General features: G+C 38.2%; 1 protein-coding gene across 1 annotated transcript; it reads left to right on the plus strand.

The window, feature by feature from the left end:
* Window positions 1-856: 856 nt before the first annotated feature.
* Window positions 857-8276, plus strand: LOC137596704 (solute carrier family 13 member 2-like). The gene is made up of 12 exons (XM_068317416.1): window positions 857-958; window positions 3374-3502; window positions 3619-3755; window positions 3853-4106; window positions 4803-4953; window positions 5091-5213; window positions 5317-5526; window positions 5745-5839; window positions 6916-7031; window positions 7120-7281; window positions 7661-7798; window positions 8148-8276. The coding sequence occupies exons 1-12, from the start codon at window positions 857-859 to the stop codon at window positions 8274-8276; spliced, it is 1746 nt and encodes a 581-aa protein (XP_068173517.1).
* The last annotated feature ends 7388 nt before the right edge of the window (window positions 8277-15664 follow it).

Raw genomic sequence — 15664 nt, forward strand, 5'->3', positions numbered from 1 at the left:
CCTTATTTTCTCTCTTTTTTTTCTTTGTTACATATCTATGTAAGCGTTTCTCCTCACACAGAAACTGTCAGGGACTTTGTCCGCACTTAAAACACTTAAATATCAACTCAGGTCATAAAACACAGCCAATCAGAGCTGCCTCCTGGGACAGAGCTGCCTCCCTTCACCTGTTCCTTTCCAAAATCCACTAAAATGATGTTCTGTCTGCCTTTCAGCCACCTGGAAGGATTATTTTGAGAAGCACAAGATTTTTTATTTTATTTTTAACTCTTACACTTCACTTAATAACTATGGACTGTAAGAGATTTATGTTTCTTAGAGCTCTCAATCCTGATCTTTATTCAAGACACAGACAATACATTTATTTTCTTTTAGAGATGACCATTTTGAGATGCGTCGCATGTTTCTTCCAGTGCATTGTACCTGTCCTTGCTTTGACAGTCAGTGATGTAATTCTTCTTAGTGCCACCTGAATTGGTCAGAGGTATTTACATTATTATAGACCTAATAGAGAGTGATAGATCTGATATACCTGATATATACCGTCCTTATCTTTTTCACCTGGCACAGACATAAAAGCCCTCACCTCTTAGAGGCAGGAACAAAAAGATTAGACTTTCTGCAGATTATTACTCCTCATCATCTCTCTTATCTAGCCCCTTCTAATCATGGAAAAACACCATGTACATGTAGTGCCCTTTCTTAAGTTAATTTTCAATCTGATTTTAGGGTGATGTACAGCACATACCACTATATATACTGTGAGTTTTTACCCGTTACCGTCTCTTAGATAGTGCAGCATTTATTTCTCTCCGACTCTTCAGTACCGTCAACCACCCATCAAAACTCCTGGACCATGGCTGGATGTCATACATGGCTGTGGAGGTATAGGAATTACATTGTAATAGTCTTGGCACCGCTTTTACTTCTGCCTCTGCCGTTGATCATCCCGACCCCGGTAAGAAAAACAGATATGTCTTCCTCTCACTAGATTTTTTAAACAGAATTTAGACCTGCTGAACTAGTTTGTCTAACCATGAATAAAAGTAAAGGTATAGAATTAATAAATTGTTCTGTAGTGGATGATTCTTTTTTAAACTATTGCAATTTGATTCATATTACATAAGCATTATGTGAGATGACCACATGAATGATGCTTTAAAGTTGTGTACTTTTCCTATGCAAATATTTTCTATTTATGTATAAGCATAATCATTTTAGCACCTTTTTTCCCAAATCTTTTACCACAATAAAATAAAATATTTTTTTGAAGAAAACTTACTTGAACTTTGGAGAACATCTACTTATCAGTCACTTCAATTTTAGCGTTGCCACTATCTTATTCAGCTTAATAATGCATAACTGTTTTGTATCAGATATACATAAATCACCTATAACACCCATTGATCTCCTTATATGGACACATAAATGAACAATTAACCCTTCTGAGCAAAATCTGACACATTATCTCCATGTTTTACTACATAGTGGTCTCCAGTAGTAACTGATCCAACAAGCGACAGATCAGTCCTTCACTCTGGTTAGAAAAAATAAAATAAAATAAAATAAAAAATATCAACATTGAAATTTGCACATGGCCAATACACAAATGCCACAGATGACCAACAAAGCTCTACACATTGTCCAGTTCCAGGAGCAGTAGATGAGGTTTGTCAGTCCTTTAAATCCCCAGACAGGGTTCAGACTGCACAACAGTAGCACTCAATTTTTTTTTTTTAATTTAATAATTTTATATACTGTTATAATCCCCGAAGGGAAATTAAGAATTAAGAATGCACACTCTGGTTTTTTTGTTAGTCTTATCAATCACATGCATGTTAGTGTGTACAGGCCCCGTAATTCACACAACCACACAAGGGGGCCTGTAGGCATGCAAGGGAGGTAGAGTGGCGGGCAGCCCCTTTTTGTGGAGCGCCCAAATGAGCAGCTTGTGAGGGGGGACGGCGCCTCGCTCAAGGGCGCCTCGCTCAAGGGTGCCTCGGCAGTGCTCCGGAGGTGAGCTGACAACTCCCACTGTCAGCTCACCTCCGGGTGTCATCTTTGGGCGGGAGCGGGAATCGAACCGCCGATCGCAGAACATTGGACGACCCGCTCTGCCGCCCGCTTTACCACTGAGCCACTGCCTCCCCTTTTCACCAGTTTTATTGGAAATGTCCATTTCACAACAGCTGGTAGATAGTGAGACAGTGTGTCAGCATAGAATGTGTCAGCTATTAAAATGGAGTCCTGTCATCGCTAACTTGGTTACTTTTTATTGCACCTCAACATATATTGAACTTATATAAGACGTGTTTTGCTACTAGTAAGATAACTGCTACCACAAAGGGATCACCGGTAGAACGCTGTGCTAAGGTCACACCACCCTTACTGAAGATGTAATAAAACTGTGGTCAGAAGAGAAGGGTCATTTGAGTAGAATACGTCGTGACTTGTTTTTGGACAGACATGTTTAAATCATGATGAAGGATGAAAGTGAATAAAAAGGTCTTACACCCACTGAACTACACAAAACAGTTCTGGGTAGGTTACATTCACATAAATAACTTATTAACTATATCTATTTTATATAGGTTTTGAATCACATTTATTCCTTTCCTATCTTTCACTTATTCCAAATTAAACTTCTGTAGTTCACAAAGTACATTTGCACATTGTTTTTAGCACCGTTTCCATGGCAACGTCCAGGCCAGGCCTAAGTCAGGGACTCTTTCCACTCAGTAGTCTTTGACTTTATCAGGACTTGAGCAGCAGGATCCTGTTCAGAGGCTCAAACCAAAGATCACAATCTCTCTTTTCTCTCAGCTGACCACAGTGAATTAGTAGTCAACAATAATAAAGAGGAGCATGTGATGGTTATTGGTTCTTTATCAACTATTTGTTTTTGTATAAGGTGATAAAGTTTTTTACACAGAGTATGTATTGATTAATATTAGTATATATTAACAGAGTCCATAAACGGACATTGGACAATGTGTAAACTATGAAATGAATCACATACAAATATACATTTTCTTCATCATTTGACTTTGCCTTACTGTTAAGCATCACTAATGATTAGAAATTGTAACATATGTACTACTTTTGTGTAAAATAGTCTTGTCTATCAGCTTCCAAAACTATAAAAGTTGTGTAAAGTTTAATTACTGTCGGGAATTTTTTAGCAGTATGTCTTGTTATTCTCGTTACTGACCTGACAGTAGGTTTGCCAAGTTAAAGAGGTTTCTGGTATATTAAAGGTTTACTTACAGTTTTTCCACATGTGTCACATACATGTGTCGAGTACAAACAATCATTGTTAGGCACGTGTAACATGTGTCGTATTAAACAACATTGTTCTTGTTTGACATTACAGCAGGCAAAATGTGGCTATGCAATAATCCTAATGGCACTGTACTGGTGTACGGAGTGTATCCCCCTGGCTGTGACAGCCCTGCTGCCGGTCATTCTCTTCCCCATGATGGGAGTCATGGAATCAGGGGAGGTAATTCCAAATATATATATGAATTGGTGACCTATATGAAATAGGATGAGTTTTGTTATCTGCTTTTTTTTAATGATCAATGCATATTTTTCTTTACATTTTCTTACCCGGTCCAGGTTTGTATCCAGTACCTGAAAGACTCCAACATGCTTTTTATTGGGGGGTTGCTTGTGGCCATCGCCGTTGAGCACTGGAACCTGCACAGGAGGATCGCACTTCAGGTTCTGCTCGTTGTGGGGGTGAAACCTTCTCTGTAAGATACTTACACACACATTAATGTACTTATGTGGACACACACGGATCATGACCCTCTAATTTTTATCAAATTAATTTTCTCGCATCTTTTCCAGGCTCATGATTGGTTTCATGAGCACCACAGCCTTTCTCTCGATGTGGATCAGTAATACCGCCTCGACAGCCATGATGCTGCCCATCGCCAACGCTGTGCTGCAGCAGCTGTGCGACACGGAGGCGAATGCCGAGCAAAGGGATTATGACCCGACTGCTGCAAAGGATGGCCAGGAGAACCAGGCTTTCGAGATGAGTGACACCACAGAAGTATATCATAAGAAGATTTATCTAAATGACAGCAGTATCAACATAGGTGTGTGTGTATGTGTGTCTGTGTGCATGCATGTTTGAAAGAAAAAAAATATCAGTTACCTTTTTCCTTTTTTGATTTACTGTTGGTCTATGATGTTTTGCAGATGCAGATAAAGATGAGAACAGCAAAACCCCGGTACAAAATAACGTCACCTCTGGTAAATGAATGTCTGCATTATAAGTTGATATAAGATGATTTTGGTTAGCTTATCTGATATATAAGCTTTTGCAAGCCTCACTGAAGACCTGTCATACCAAGCATTCATAGAACTCTTAAAATCCAATGAAATATTTTTTGTAACTAGGTTAAATAATAATAAAACCTACCAAAACCTACACTGAAACCCAAATAGAGAGAGTATAACTTTATTTATCTCTTAAGGAGGTTCCGTCAGGGAAATTCATTTCTCCTTTGCACACAGCACAGGAAGTACACAAAACACAGAAAAAGCACACAGAAAGCACCAGCACATAGAAAGTAGTACAACACCAAATAGAAAGATTAATAAATAACCCACCAAGAATATACAAATAGAAAATCATAAATAAGTATAGAAATAAAATGAATAGTATAGTAAAAAACAGTAATCATATTCAAATCACAAGCTAGATGTTTCTTGTTCTTCGTGTCAACATGTCTTTTCAAATGCTGAAGGTGTGAGATGTGTCCCTCTGGAGAATTGTGACAGGAGCCCAGAGGCAGAACTCCGTAGACTGATGAGAGAGCAGAAATACACAAAACTGATGAAAGGCATGAGTCTGAGTGTCTGTTATGCTGCCAGCATTGGTGGGACAGCAACCCTCACTGGAACCACACCCAACGTCATTATGAAAGGCCAGATTGATGAGTACGACATGACACTTGGATATTTACTAATCTCACTGGACAGTTCAGCCAAAAGTTTGACTTCTGATAAAGGATGACAGTAACTGTAACTATGTGTAATGTTTTTTGTTTTTTTTGTTTTTTTTTTTTAATCAACAGACTCTTTCCAAATAATGGAGGCATAATCAATTTTGCAAGCTGGTTTGGCTTTGCGTTTCCCAACATGGTTCTCATGCTCGCCCTGTCTTGGCTGTGGCTGCAGTTTATGTTTTTGGGTTTCAAGTGAGTCTGTAGTTGCTCTCTATTATAATTTTATTGTGACACATACAGAATCAGCTTCATGAATACAAGATTAAATTAAATTGCGCATTATTGTGGTTTCCAGTTTTAAGGAGTCTTTTGGATGTGGTGCTCAGAAACATAGTGACAAGGAGGGATATAAGGTAATCCAAGACGAGCACAGAAAGTTGGGCAGGATGAGCTTCGCTGAGGGCTGTGTGCTGGTTATCTTCTTCTTGCTGGTTCTTCTGTGGTTCACCAGGGAGCCTGGGTTCATACCCGGCTGGGCAACTGTGCTCTTCAACAAAGACAAAACGTGAGTATAGAGAGCTGCTCTCATACTCATACTCAGTGAAAGTGATGATGAGTGAACAGTTGACTGGGGCATACTGTAGACGGTAAATAAATAAGGAGGAGTTTGTTGTTTATTTGTGTGTATAAAGCATGGGATTTTCAAGATAATTAATCTTTGAATTTGTCAGGTTGATGCAGGTAGCTCGGTACAAAACAACATTTTCTGTGCTGTCTCAACAGGTACGTCACGGATGGCACAGTGGCCATATTAATGTCAGGACTCTTCTTCTGCATCCCGTCTAACTTACCAGGATTTTTTTTAATGTCAAGAGATGGTAGGTCAACTGCCACGTGATTATTTATCATTATTTGTTATCTGAATAAAAAGTTTGTGTTCAATAAATATGTATTCAATGAATGAAATACATTTCAATTACCCCAAAAAACGGAAAACAATATCACTCAATGTCATAACATAGATGCTTCATAGTAAAAAAATCATAATCAACACAATGTTTTCATTGAGTACTGCTTTCTCAGAAATACACAAGCTTGTGATGTGATGATTGAACAAACAATATTTTAAGCACAGCGGAGAGAGATGAGTTGGGCGAAAGAATTTCCTGCAATATATAAGCGGAAAATCAAACAGAGAAATAAAGCAAAAAAATAAATAAATTCAAAACTAAACCTAACTGTGGTGACATCAGGGGTGTTCGTTTTCCGTTTTATCTCCTTCACTGTTTGCTACAGGTTGTGGCAGGTTTGCCCCATGAAAATACAGTAGGAGAGCAGTTTTAATATCACGCCTGTCCTCTCTATCTGTGTATGTAACTGACACAGAGTCAATAACTTTTACTATCCTTGACAAATAATCTTGCTGATTCAGTGCTTTCTAATAGACCTTATCCCGACTTCTTCCTGACTTGAATCCTGATACTGTCAAGGTCAGCGAGAACAACAGTTCATGCTGCACCAAATACAGCCAAACCGATATTATATCAATGATTTTTTTTTTTTTGCCCTCGGTAACTTAAGTTAGGCATGTCCTGCTCCTGAACAGGTCTTTCATGGCTCGTCAAAATGTAGCAGCATGTTTTGTACACTGACTCGTGACACACTCCCACTTTAAAAGCTTTAACACAGACTCCGAGGTGCCAAATCCCTCTCATATTGGAGGAAACAAAATCTGGTTTGAAAGTACGAATCCAGTTACAACATCGCATTTTGATGATCATTTAATGGTGTACCTGTTTGTCACATTTTCTCTTATCTTTGTGGAGTGTATTTATGGTCACGGCATCTTATCTTTAGATAATAGAAGCTCTGTTTTTTTTTTTTATGACTGTCCAAACTAGTAGGTGAATATTAACTATTATCTGCTTTCATCTTTTTCCTCCTCCTTCTGTAGGGGCCCCCACTCAAGCACCTACACCCCTGCTTACTTGGGACGTCGTCCATGAAAAGATGCCTTGGAACATCCTTTTGCTTTTGGGAGGAGGCTTTGCACTGGCCCATGGAAGTGAGGTAATGCAACTGATCATCTAATCTTCATTCTTCTGCAGGTGATCCTCTCTTTGGATGTCTTGATGATCATGATTGTTCTTGATCAAAGAAATCAGGACTTTCTCTGTGGCTGGGAGAAAGTCTCATACCACTGCAGAGTATCCCTCCTTTTGCCATCTCCATCCTGCTGTGTCTGCTGGTGGCCATGTTCACTGAATGCTCCAGCAACACCGCCACCACCACTCTCTTCCTGCCAATCCTGGCCTCCATGGTAAGACATAACATATCACTCAATTTCTAAATGTTTCTTTTTGTCTATGGTACACGCAAATGAGACACATGTCAGTCTCGAGCTTTAGAGATGTTGTTAGGATAATTGTTTCCGACTACTTCCAGTCATTGTGTCAAGCTAGGGTGTTATTTGCAAAATGAAACCATAGATAATTGCTTGATAATAAATCACTTATAAAAACAAGATCCAAAGCATTGATATCAGAGAAGAAGAAACAATTTCATTAATCCCTCAGGGGGGGAATTCAGTCAATTGCATTGTTAAAACTGTCCACAGCAGGCCTTCACTACGGGGCCTCTCCAGATGTACGTTTGCCTGGTTAGCATGCGTAACTCTCGCTTAATTTATTAACACCCAGGCCACTGCCATTGAGGTACACCCACTGTACGTCATGTTCCCCTGCACCATCGCAGCCTCACTGGCCTTCATGCTACCTGTAGCTACTCCACCCAACGCCATCGCCTTCTCCTATGGCAACCTCAAAGTCATGGACATGGTAAGACCTTTGATGGAGATCTATAGGCGAATGTCTTGCCATGCACCCAGTGTTTTGTATAAAGACTCATATCCAATTTTAGATAAGCAGCTTATATTAATCCTTATATCTCATCATTATTATCTATTTGCACACATGCAATATCCTGAATAATAAATAGATTATTACTAAACTCATGGAGACAGAGCAGCAAATGCGATATAGACATGCTCAGAATTTCAACAATGTGGTGTTAAAAAATTAGTAATATTATTAGTTTGCTATATAAGGACTGATAAAACTGTATGGCATTGGATCAGATTCCAAATCTGATTTTATACATGTTGATTATTTTTTCTGCTTATTTCAGGCCAAAGCTGGATTCATCCTGAACTTTCTAGGAGTCATAACCATCAACATCGCCATTAACACATGGGGTGTGGCCATGTTCCAGCTAAATACCTTTCCCAGTTGGGCTAATGTCACTGAAAGCCCATGAAAATGAGCTCAGAAAAGCGGAGACAGGGATAGACAGTGGGAGAGGGGAATTATCTGTTTATTTATCCACATTGTACCACTGGAGGATTGGAGTGGCAGGTGACTTCACATTTTTATTTAAATATGAATGAACCAGCCTGATGTGCGTCAGACGCTGTCCTTGATTTCCAGCAGCAGGACCTTCAATGCAGGTTTCAATATTTTTCTCGCTATGAAGACGACATGTTCTTCACAATCCCGCTGGACATGCTGACTGGATTCCCTTCTAAGTCTTGTATATTTATATAAATTTTTTAACCAATCATATCAGCTCAGCAGTAACAGGTCTTTTTCACGTACAAGACATTTACTTGACTATTGGTGTGGTAACAGAGTGTTAATGGAGGCAGATGACATTCTGGATTGTTGAGAAGCACAGTGTAAGATTATATATGGAGCTCTCATACCAGCTGTAATAAACAGTGTATCCTAATGTGATACATGTTTACACAACATAAAGATATCTCTAAGGTTGTTTTTACATCATACTGATATTTCATTTTATACTATTTTATGAAAATAAAATTATGGTATGTAAATAAATATGATATACTGTATGGTCAGAAGCGTAATCATGATCCTCAGACTGGACAGAATCAAAGTGATAATTATGCCCACTGTGTTGCATATAGTTTGAATGCAGAAGCAGTTCCTGAGTGAATATTCAGCTTACAAGAAAATATGTATTTTGAATAGTGATGCTGCAGTAATTTCTGAGTGAGTTAAATTTGATGGTAGAATCAAATCCCATTGTCATCCATTGGATTAGGACCACTGGGTCCAAAGTTGATTCAAGTAGAGTCAAGGGGAAAGAAGGCTAAGCCCTTTAAAGGGTCAAAGTGGGGGAAAGGCAAAATGATTGAAGGTAAGGAAAATCAATTTTCAGGACACAGATTGAAAACATTTCAATAAATTCATTGGCAGGAGTCCTTGTGTCTGCGTGAAGGCCGGGAGCAAAAGGGATTTTCAAATATAACTGTGTATCTCTACTGTACACAGAGGTCAAAGGTGTGAGCAGTTATAAAATCCAAAACATTTCGTTTAATCTAGTGGCCATTCTTCCAGTTGACTGGAGCACTGCATTGTTTAAAGGGAAAGCCAATGCTCAGTAAAAGTGTTTCTCATGCCAATGGAAGTTAATGGAGGTGTGATGGATATCAGCTATCAGAGGTAAGGCGACATCTTAAGTTATGTCACGCATCTTTCTTCTTATTTTAATTACTTCGGTTCGTTTCCAACCCCAACACAATTATCTCTGTCCCAGTGCACCATATACCTTTTAAACGGATCGTAACAAGCAGTGTAACAATGCTGCAGTGTGTCTTCTGTTTAAAAGCTCCAGTTGATTAGAGTATAGGGCTGGGGCTTTTAGCTTTAAGGACCTTCATGTATGATGAATACCAATCATCTCATCCTCACTGGAAATTGTTACAACCTGTTCTTTGCATTTTCGACTTGTATATATGGGACCTGATTTGGTGATGAAATGTAACATTAAACATGACAAGCACAGTCATTTTTGGAACAGCTGTACATTTTATTATGACCTGTCCCTTGGACAAAAATTGATGAATTCACATAACCTCACTCAGTGTCAAAAAGTGAAGCCAGTGATAGATCATGCTGCCTCAGGGACAAGTTTTTAAAAGACACTCATAAATCATTGTCTCTGATGACATAAAATATGGAACAAGGATTTTATTTTACTGTCTTTTCAATGCTCTGTATAAATAAAAAGTGAATTAGTCCTAATGTACCCTGTAGAATAAAACATAAATTCTCCTGTGTTCATCACCCTGCAGATTTCTCTTTTGCTAAATGTCTGGAGAGAAGTGGAGTGTTGTTCTAACTGTGAGATCACCGAGGTGAATTATCAAGGTTAAGATATATGATGACTTCATCATAATTGGTGTGACTCCACATGAGACCTTCATTCCATTTCATCACTTAAACTGGCTGTTGATTCCCAATTTGGTGCGGTGACGCACTGCCGATGCGTCCGGGGTGTACCCCGTCTCTGGCCTGTGACCAGCAGACCCGTGACCCACAGAGCAGAAAAAAAGCCAGAGGAAGAAGAAGAGATTGTGATCTTTTTGTCTTCAACAAAGTACTTGGATGGAAGGAAGATTCCCTGTTGCTCTCTCTATTTCTACCACAATAACTGGTCAAAGCAGAAACCTGCCCGCCTTGAGTTGGGATCTGGTTAAGGTTTCTGTCTGTTAAAGGTGCGTGATTCCTCTCCAGCTGTCATTATGGGCTTGCTCATGGGGGATTGCTGGGTCTCTATAGAATAAAGAGTCAGCCTTACTCTTCTTGGAAAGTACCTGGAGGGCCTGGTGCATCCTGTATTGTACAAATAAATAATTTTGACATGACCAGCCGCTGAGATCAATATAGCAGGGTTTTCTTTATAGATATTGGATGCTTTCAGAATTGTCATATCTATTGGTCACACTTTCATTTATGATCAAGCAACCTGATATCCAGAATTTTTTGTCCAAGATTCTGGAGTCTTGAGTTGAGTTCAAGGTTGTAAAAATTCACATCAGTGCTTTTAAAGCTTAGTTTAAAGCTCTTGTGAAGACATGATATTGTATTTACATAGTTGGGCAAATATTTCTCGAAAGACAATGTCACTTTCTCTAAAATGCCCCACGCATTCTCTCCATCCTCCTGTGGAGCTCCATCTTGGCAGAAAGAGCCGTCAGCAGTAGCTTCACCCTGAGTTTATTCAGTCTGTAACCAAGCATGTACCCCTCTCTCTATCAATCTCTCACCGTCTTGATAAGGTCAGAGTTTCTTCAAATATAGCTGTGAGCTAAGGTTAGCACTGTTTTCCTGGTTCATTGGGAGGATAGGATAGGAATCTACCTGTATTAACATACCTTTACTCCCTCTCCCTCCACTATGTTCTGCTTTATTTCCCTTCCTCTCTTTAATCCTTGAACCTAATGCTGTAACTGTAGCTTTCATAGAAGAACCTAAATTTAAGCTCCCTAGGAATATGCTCAAAAACGATGCCCTGAAGGAGCATCTTAAAAGGTTTTAAAGGGGATTTTGACTCCTGTAGAGAAGACAACAGCCTGTATAGCGGATATGTCTGTGAGTTATGACATAGGATTTTACGTTAGAATCAGAAACAGAAACTTCCAGATTGACTGCTTATGTTTGTTTGTTTGTTTTCTTCCATGTATTAAATGCACAAATGAACCTTACTGTTTACATGTACATGTTTGTTTCAACAGCAGTTGAAATGAGGTACAGCATATTAAATTCAGCCTGTGACAGTCTTTGCCATAGGCGAGCTGACTGTTATTAGTAGTGTATCTTATGTCCCATTCAGACAAGTAACCATTCAGTCAGGTAAAGCAGACTTATGGAAGGAAGAGAGCCCTGCCAGCTGCCAGTGACTGCACCAGTTGATCTTTTGGAACCTGTTGCGGCAGGTTTGTCTTTCTGTATAACATCTTCCTGGGCTAGCCTGGACGAGTGCCAAAGACACGCACACATGCAGAATGAGGATGATATTTCTGAGCTGCCAAAAAATCTGGAACCAGCCCATCAACCATTTCCATACATATTTAGACAAAGTGGCTCACTGTTAGGGTGAAGGGGCATGAAGCACACAGGGGTTGCAGGTCTGAGTGAGAAAACCTGACTGGAGGACAAATCTACTAAGAAGTGAGGAAGCAGTTAATGATTGGAAAGGTTGGTAAAGTTAATCTGACAAATTTACAGAATGTCAATGTAGGTTTGGAAATCGCTACTGAAAGTATTTGACTATTTCTGCTGTGACATTCACTTGATCTGCTGGATTCTCTGTTCATGCAGTGATAAAGAATGGAGAAGTGTCCTGACACTCTTTGCATTGCTGATGTGTTGAATGCTGGATAACCTCTGTGAACTTTGAACCAGGCAGAAAGCTTTCTTTTGATGTGTGTCCTTTCTGTTGGATTGAAATGTTTAGTTAAGTCTTCAATTTAGACATTAACCTTCAGTTATGTGTGCTTATTTAAGGTATTACGATATTATCAGTGACATATATGATTTATATAAACCAGTTAGTTTTGTAAACATTTTCAAAACAAATTTGGAGCTACTATAATTTTGAATTTAATACTGAAAAAGATTCAGTGGTACACCTATCACGATATTGTTGCATTTTCTAGCAATGATGTTTATTATTTTGGTGCAAAAGCTGACAAGACCATTTTATTACTTCTAATACAAAATGATGTATTAGCAGAAACATTTTTTATGTGTTAATCTTCTCATAACACAATTTTGTTTTTGCTGCAAGCTCTTGTGCATTTCCTTTGTATTTATGTGAAAAAACATCTGGTTTGCACAGTTTACAGAGGACCATGATGTTTGGTCTCGATGAAAAAGGATGAGGATTTTTAGCTGCAGCTTGCTCTTTACATGAATCATTCAACCCAGAGGTCTTCAGCTAAAAACGCCTGATGTCAACCCTCTGCCCTGTTGAGATCTAAACAATCAGATACCAACAAACACAAGATGTCCAGAATGTGACGTACTCGGATCTGCTTCAAAAGTAAACCAAGTTTCAAAATTCAACAACACTTAAAACTTCATCAAAAATAAATTTTGCAATTTTTGATATCATTGTATTGTATCTACAATGGGATAGAGGTGGAAAGCAACACTAGTTTTAGAAAGTTTTTATTCATGAATCTAACCTTTATGTAACTAGGTAAGTCAGTTGAGAACAAGTCTAATTTACAAGACGACCTGAAAAAATAAAAATAAAAAAAGAATAGCACACAAGTTCTTTAAAATTGGATCAACAACTCCACTTGGAAGCACAACTTATCTCTACCTGCAGCTAAATCTGCACCCAGGTATTATAAAGTCATCATTTGATAGCAGTGCAGACTGGCAGCAGAGAGTCGAAGAGACAGAAGAGAAGTGTGACAATATGGACAGAAGCACTGAAGTGATATGAAGCTCATTTTCACTCCGTTGGTGAAGATTCTCCTTCATGCTGATCATGATAATCCTGAAAGGCTCAGTCTGAGGAGATTCTGCTTTGTTTGAGAGTTAAGGTCATATGTTTATAGTTAACTCAAAACCATTTTCATTGGCTGTTAATATTCCATAACATATTATAACTCAACGATTTATCTGTTGAATGAGCACTACATTGACAGCCGGTGTCTCTTCATCGCTCGTGATTTTATGTCTGAGTCGTGTGGAGATGACTTGCTGTGGTCGCTCAAACATACAGTATTAATGTTTGATTTCACTGTCTGCTGTTGTAAAACCTTCTACTGTCAGAGTGATTGTTCGACAGTAATTGTTGAAACGCGTGTGTCACAAATCCACTTTTGTGAAACCATATCCTGATAAAACAGTAATTTTTTTCTTTCTTTTCTGTTGATCGTGTTAGGTCACTGATTCAGGGACTTTTAAATGCATGTATGAAAGGTGCAAATTTATATATAGACCAAAATAGATCCAGAGTTTTTGTTATGGAAAAGTTTGATTTAAATAAACGATAAACCGTTGATAATAAATGTTAAGAGTAAGTTTACATGATTACGGAATTACGTGGTTTTATAGGCAATATCTTCATGGTCACACATGAAGATATCAATATTGATATTGATGATCTCCTCATGGTGGTACAAATTGAATTAGACACATTTTTCACGGTCATGGCCCAGTCCTTTTCTTCTTTCTAATGCCAGTCGGAAACAGTTTACATTATGATGGCTTTGGCAGAAAGGTGGGTTTTTCTTTGCTTTCTACTTTCATGATTGACAGCGTTGATAATTTGACATGACATTGGAACCTACAAGGCAGCCTGAAAAACTTCACTATCGTGTCAATATTGGCTTAAATTCAAAATGTTGAAAGTAATTAGAACGATCTTTATGAACACCTATCACCACTTAGATTTATCATATTACTGATAGGTGTTAAGGTATAGCTGCTGTTGGTCATGGGTAAAGGGTAGGGTTTCTACTCTGTTTCAGACCAATACACAAAAACAAATAAACAAGCAAAAATCCCATGAATGAATAGTTTTCCTTGTTCTAATTGTTCCTATTATTCGTTCTGACCGTAAAACACGTCCTTTGAAAAGTTCGAATTTTAAAAATCACAAATCCCACGAACGTTTGGCTGATGATATAGTGAGAACCACAGCTCCGAAGAATTTGTCAGTGATATCACTGCAGAGGAATGTGAACACTTATGAGCTTGTCACTCATGAAGAAAGACTGCATTGTTCCGACTGTACCGTTGGTAATTTCAATTTTAGTCAATATTCTTGATATTATGAATCATTACAAATCCATTGATCCTTTATTTATCCTTAAAACCTGAACTATTTACTCACACACCACCGGCACTGTGATCATTTTCACTTTTTTATAGCTGCTATATTTAATTTCTATATCCAGGTTGATGGAAAATTACACGCTGCATTTCTCTTGGTACAGTTTAGACATGAAAGATTCATTTTCATTCTGTTGTACAAACTGAACACAGAGGGAAGTGGTATTCAGCTACAATAATTGTTTGGATGATGATGAAGAGAAAAACTTGAAAATCAACTTTTTATTGCATAACAGCTTCTCAACAAAGGTGTGGAGCATCCCTGATGATTATGAACATAGTTTGAGAGTATAAGAAAAAATTGTGTTTCAGGAAAATTGGATTCAATTTTCTTTTATGAGCAGCAGACTGAGACAAAAAGCACAAACTAAACATCACTCAGTGGACAACAGTTCTATAAATCAATCTTATTATGACTCATTGACGATGAAAACCTACCAATAGGATTCGGAATCACATTGGTGTAATTTTTAGTTTGATATTTAGTGGAGAAAAAAATCCCAATATTTCCCAAAGGAAACTTTTGAAGATCACATTTGAAAAACATTTCTCGTCCTTGCAATGTTAAAAAACAATGTCATCTAGATGATGATCTGGATCACCACTAAAATGGAATTGATTCTTCCTTTCTTGAAAAATAAATATCATTCAAATGTAATCTGATTTTTTGAGCAATCATTTCTTAAAACCCAAACATGCAAACCAGCGGTGATAAAATGCTCTCTCCTTAATGGACGTATTTTATTTTTGCAACTTTATTCTTTAGGTTCTTTACTGTGAAAATAGCTTTCCCATGAAACAGATGACTGTGCAACATGCCCCCTTCAACTTCTGTCCAGTGTGTCCCTCTATAGCTATCACAACTGCATGTCAGACGGTGTCTCACACACCTCCAGGACACAACAGAGGTAATAATGAGAGACACTTAAATTGTAACAAATCAATTGTTACAATTAATCTCTCTCTTTCTTACACACTCACACACTC

The sequence above is a fragment of the Antennarius striatus genome, chromosome 6 (assembly GCF_040054535.1).
Source record: "Antennarius striatus isolate MH-2024 chromosome 6, ASM4005453v1, whole genome shotgun sequence".
NCBI lineage: Eukaryota > Metazoa > Chordata > Actinopteri > Lophiiformes > Antennariidae > Antennarius > Antennarius striatus.

What these genes read in the sequence shown, in the direction of transcription:
- LOC137596704 (XM_068317416.1), top strand. Translation starts at nt 857, where the DNA reads ATGGCTGGATGTCATACATGGCTGTGGAGGTATAGGAATTACATTGTA. An exon ending in GTGGGGGTGAAACCTTCTCT is followed by an intron (nt 3,756 to 3,852) that starts GTAAGATACTTA and finishes CATCTTTTCCAG; the next exon opens with GCTCATGATTGGTTTCATGA. An exon ending in ATGAAAGGCCAGATTGATGA is followed by an intron (nt 4,954 to 5,090) that starts GTACGACATGAC and finishes TTTAATCAACAG; the next exon opens with ACTCTTTCCAAATAATGGAG.